Here is a 5778-nt window from a genome sequence, read left to right as displayed (position 1 = left end):
CTATTCCTATTACTGAGTACCTGGGACTCGCATACTGCATATAGCAGCTGTGCCACTTGTAGCATGCATGCCAGAGACTGGTTATCCCTACTCTAATACTACTATTCATTTTTTATAGAGCACTTACCTGTATATCTTAAAGCATTAAATGTGAGTAAGCACCATTATCCCTAATTTAAAACTGAGAAAGCAAGGCTCAGATAAGTCAAGTGACTTGCTTTTAAGATCAGGCAGTAAGCGAATCAAGGACTCCTGAATTCCCATTTCAAGCTCTGTTCCCTGAATCAGAATGCCTCATAATTAGAAGACTTGTAAAGTTTAGAGGCTAGATGAATTTCACTTCTAGAAAGGAGCAATAAATACATCCAAAGTCTGTAAAAGAATGGAGTACTGCTGGCTTCCACCACATGGGTGCATTCTCAGGTATATTTGTTACCTTTTACCAGCTGCTCTTTACTGACCTTCTGTATACCCACGGACTGGCGCACATTTAACTTCCTCTTTCTTTGAAAGGTGTCTAGGTCCCAGAGTTGCGCTGTATCAGTGGATGTAGTGATGGCATATCTGCCTGAACCATGGACAGAGATGGAGGATATTGGAGAATCATGTCCCCTCATCCAACTTACTAACTCCTTTGTATCTACAGTACAAATAAAATGCATTTTAAATACGTTATGCAAAGTAAAGCAATGGGCACTAAAACCTTGTTGTTTAAACAACAGTGTGCGTCGTCTCCTTATCATAGCTAAGGTACCTTTTCTTTTCATTACAATCCAACAAATGAGGAACAGTTGAGTATTCCTGAAATAACCAGACATTACAGAAACACATCCAGCTTCTCATATGTGGGAAGTAATCAATTTCACAATTTTAAACATGAAATCATCTTGTGCAGACTTGTTTAATCTGCCTTCAGCTATCAGTCTTAAGAATCATAAATATGTCTATTGCAGCAAGATGGATATGCCTCTAAGGCAGACTTGCCCAGTGTGAAAAATATTAATCCTAAAAAAAAAAAAAAAATGTAAATTGCATGTACACTTGTTTTGGCTTGCAGGCATCATGAGAGAATGACAAGCTACTATTCATACATGCAAGCAAGGAAGGAAGAAAGGTTTTATGTACAGCACGCCACAACTATGGAAACCTGTTAAAAGCAAAACTTTGATTAGTCTCTTTAGACCCAGGCACCCACATAACTTTCCTACCAGGGACTTTGCCTTATACCACTTCTCCTGTCCATAATTGCATGACCATCTTTCCTCCCTCTGGCAACTGAACAATTGTTGCGATAACCACATAATTTATTTACACAGTAAAATAAGTATTGTATTTTAACATTTCTCAATATGGTTTGGCAGCTGAAGACAAAAGGCGTATCAGCATTGGGCCAACAGCCAGCAATGAGAAAAAAAGAAAGGGACTGACTTCAGAACAAAGGCAAAAAAATGCCTTCTGCTGTTTTGCCATTCTGCGATCTAGACTGTTTGGGGGAACAGATTTAGTAGCAACCTGATTATTAGCGGTTTTGTTTTTAGAATGGTAAAGATATTAAATGGTAACAGATTGGTTACAGTTTTCACAAAGGATGCCGGTGGAAGAATACTAAAGTGCAAAACAACATTTGGGTGACTTCCAATAATCACTTAAAAAGGAATGAAGATGCAGGTATTTGATTGTACACTTTAATTTGATTAACTTGAGTAATCAAAGATTTGCTATAGCTTTCAAAGTCAGTGTAAAAGGGTTTCAATTATATATGCCTACAAATTTATGACCAATTTTATGTTTGCTCCACATACTTTACCCAACAGAAATAAATGCAGTTAATTTCAAAAGGCGATAATTATGGTCCTAATCCTGATAGTGTGCTACCTATAAGTATATTTCTGTAGACCCCAATGGAATCAGTGAAGCTCATCATGGGTAGAGAGTCTACCTTTGTACAGGACAGGCCTGAGGTCTGCATCTGCACAGTCCATGTTTGTCTTGCAAAAATACCTGGCATTGAATATAAAACAAGATTATGACTAAAAACATTTCATATTTGATTTCAAACTGTGAATCTGCTAAGAAAATATGGCTGTCCTTTATTTTCAAGTTAGCTTTTTAAAGCTATCCCATACCTGTATCAAAGCATTTAATGGAATAATCCGCCAAGGCCACAAGGAACTCTGTCTTCCTGCGCAGATTAAATGCCAAAGCAGTGCAAGCTTGCATCGTTCTCTGAACTAGATCGAACCTATTAAAAATAATCCCCATTGTGTCAAAAACTTGTATACACCAAATACAATAATCAGCTTGAACATATTTCTTCTAAAAACTAAAAATCTCTCTCCTTTACCCAATCCCTGCTAAAAGAAAGCCCATTTAATGTTGGGCTATTCCCAACAAGTAGCTTATTAAATTTAGACTACTGTAGTAAAGTGTAAAATTCAGGATGTTAATACTTTACACTTAGATGTACAATTGGTCCAAAACTAAAATACTGACACCCAAAATTCTATACATGACAGTACCAGGGCTGGTTTACCATACTTTAAGGACTATATTATTTATTATTCACCAGTATTCATGCAACAACCTGCTACCTGTGAAACCACTTAACAACAGAAATCTTACAAGGGTTTTCATTGCAAGTTTTTTAAGTTACTTTCTTCCACTCAGGGAGTTAATACAATATAGGCAGTCCTTGGCTTACAATGTTTTGCACTTGCAAAGTTTGTTTCAACTTTCTGACCTCAGTTTCAACTTTACAATGCTTGATCTGATGCCATGCCAGGCCGGCGAACAAGTTCGCTGCATCGCCCATCTCCGTGGAGAACACCTGTCCAAACTTCCTTGGACATTTTCTTTAAGACAGCAGACAAGACTCCAGAAAAACTTGCAGCCAAGACTCCTGAGAAGACTCCAGCCAAGAGCCCTTCAAAAAGTCTAGCAAAGTCACCTCAAAGAAGCCCTTCCAAATCAAAATGATTACTATTTACAATATAAATACATCAGTGTAGCTATATTACTCATCTATAATTGATTGAGTACAACATTCCGAGTTATTTTTGGTGAAAATAGGGTATCGGGCCTTGGTTCAGGAACCAATCCCCCATTTATAACGTTGTTTCCTATGAGAAAAATCAGTTACGAATTACAACGTTTCAGCTTGAGACGCAATTTTTAGGAACCAATTTTGTCATAAGTCCAAGGACTGCCTGTACAATACTCCCATGGGAGACTGTATGAGAACCTAGCTATCTGTTTTGGGCTCAGAACAAGCTATAATCTCTCTAGAAACCACTTAAAACTGAGGTTAAAAACAAGCATTTTATGTGATGGAAAGGGAGATTCCAATAAATTTACATGTGAAGAAATGTAAAGGTAGAATACATCAAAGAATAACACATAATAGCCATATAATAATAAAAAAATCATGCTTACCTGTTTCCACTCAAGTCAAAAACATAGATATTCCCTTGATGGTCTCCAGCAAGTAACGAGTCACCAGAATTGTCAAAGGCCACATTGAGAAAACGTATGGTCTTGGAGTGGTATCCTGTGGCACTATGAATAATGTTAGCTAGGACTCTGTGGGGAAAGCAAACAAATCACCCTGTTTGAGATAATGTCTTTATCAAGCTTTTCCATATATGAGTAAAATGCTTCTAACATGAATGTGTCCAGGTATCCATGGGTCATTCCTGGTGATTAATGCTCTAACTCTGGGGTGTCAAACACATGCCCACAGGCTGGATCTGGCTCCCAAGGACACACAATTTGGCTCCCTATGCTATGGGTGGGCCAGGGTATTTGGGAGATGTGGCTAGTAAGGGGCAAAGCCTACTGCTGAATTCAGGGCCTTTGGCTTCCAGAAGACATGGTCCTTGGCAGCAGGGGAGTGAGGGAGGGCCGTGGCCTCCACTGCTCTGTTTGTTCTGCAGTTATCCGGCCCAATGCTACTTGCACAGCCTCCACCACTTCTGGCCCGCAGCCCCCCAGATCCAGCCCACTGAGGAGCCCCATGGTCCAGATGCAGCCTAAGTGAGGCTGACAACCCTGCTATAACTATTGCTCCCTTCGATCTTCTCACTGGAAGTAAAGCATCCCAGTCCCTCAGGTCTAGGATTTTGTCATCCTTACCTCACACATCACAGCATCTGACAAAGCAGGCTGTCACCTACAGAAGCTCATCCCTTTCTGAACCCGTTAGTCTCCAAAGTGCCACCCTGCCCTGCCTTCCACCTGACTTCAGCCTAACATGGCTAACTATCTCCTTCCCAGTGCATCAGAAATGGAACGAATGACAAAGGAGGTAACTTACTAAAGATGACACCTCCCCGCTGCTCCCCCGAGATGTGGTGGAATCTCCACTGTCCATATTTTTAAAGGGCACATACAACAATGCTTGGCTGGGGGAGTCTGGCAGAAGGCAGAGTAGATGTTCACCTTATAGACTAACCAAAGTCGATATCAGAGGCAGATCCAAGGGGTGGGGGGGGGAAGGGGATGTAGTTACACCCCACTTTGATTCTTGCTCCACTCAAAATTTAAAAACAGCTGCTTGGCAGTGGCAGCAGCACTTCTAGTCAGGCAACGTTGAGGGGGTCAACTGACTTCATGGCTCATTGTCATCTACCCGATTCCTTCTAAATGCTTCGTTCAGCAGGTGTTAACGACCCTCGCTTCTTTTTAATGGTCTTGACGTTCCACCAATCAAGCTAGCCTTTGTTCTGCTATGCTGCTCTCTGTTTGCTGCTCCTGGGAAGGAAGCTCATATTTCACAGCCCTGCAAATTGTTTTTAATTCATTCCAATACAGGATATTTACTTTTGCTTCAGTCTTCAACTCCATAACACAGCCCTAGGCCCCTAGTATATTAGCAAAGCTTCTAGTTACATATGCAAAAGCAATCAGGGCTCATGGTAGAGATGATATCTTTTATTATTAGACTAATTATTGTTGCTCTAAAAACAGGTATCACCTCTATCATGAACCCTGATTGTTTTTTCCTCTAGACTAATACAGCTACAACCTGGATACCAGTTATACATACGCACACTCCCTGCTCCCAGCTTTCTTTATACCATTTATACACACACACACGCACGCGCACATATGGAGCAAAAGCTTTTGCAAGCTGAAATTTGCTTTGTCAGATGCTGTGAAAAGACATGCAACAAGCTTGACAGGGCTGCTCCTGCCTGGCTGTGGCCCTACTAGGAATCCACCATAAAACACCCCAGGCGGGAGTCACTCCTGTCCCCCACTGCCACCACACAAAGCAACTCAGCCCTGAATGCAATGATGGTCCCTTGCACACAATTATTTACGACTGTGCTGCCCTATTTGAGCAGCCACTTGGCTCAGTCAGTCCCTAGTTAAGTGCTGGGTCTCAGTCTCACTGCCTCAGCCAAACTGGCTTCCCTGCAGGTTCAGGCACGTCTGGGCAGGACGTGCCCAAGTGCCTCCGTCCTGCCTCCAAAGCCTGCGCAGCGACACCGGCGGCAGGTGCAGAGCAGCACAGAGACAGAGCTGGACCTGCATGGGGGGACCCACTAGGAACAAAGCCAGACAAGGGCCCTGCACCACGGCCCATGCTCGTAATGAGCAGCAACGGCCCCCGCCTGAGGCACCGAGGCTCCAAACCCTGGACCCCAGCACCCACCAGGCCCTGCCGCTCCAGGGCTGGGCCAGGGCAGCACAAGGGCCAGGACCGTGGGCGCATTGCTGGCAGCTCCTCCTCTGGCAATACCCCGCCCCCACCTGTCCCCAGGCCCCGCCCCCTTT

The 5778-nt window shown here is 42.8% G+C and overlaps 1 protein-coding gene across 1 annotated transcript in view; it reads right to left on the bottom strand.

The window, feature by feature from the left end:
- TBC1D31 (TBC1 domain family member 31) overlaps positions 1-5778 on the bottom strand; it is a 36664-nt gene that overhangs the window by 30546 nt on the left and 340 nt on the right. Inside the window, exons 2-4 of the mRNA XM_019528119.1 lie at positions 3433-3579; positions 2127-2242; positions 462-640 (exon numbers count right to left, since the gene is read on the bottom strand). Coding sequence (XP_019383664.1) covers positions 462-640; positions 2127-2242; positions 3433-3579 — 442 coding nt within the window. The remainder of the gene's footprint in view (positions 1-461; positions 641-2126; positions 2243-3432; positions 3580-5778) is intronic.

This window comes from Gavialis gangeticus, unplaced genomic scaffold, assembly GCF_001723915.1.
Source record: "Gavialis gangeticus isolate Ggan-Ray unplaced genomic scaffold, GavGan_comp1, whole genome shotgun sequence".
In the NCBI taxonomy this organism is placed as follows: domain Eukaryota; kingdom Metazoa; phylum Chordata; order Crocodylia; family Gavialidae; genus Gavialis; species Gavialis gangeticus.
This window is presented reverse-complemented; position numbering and strand designations above follow the sequence as displayed.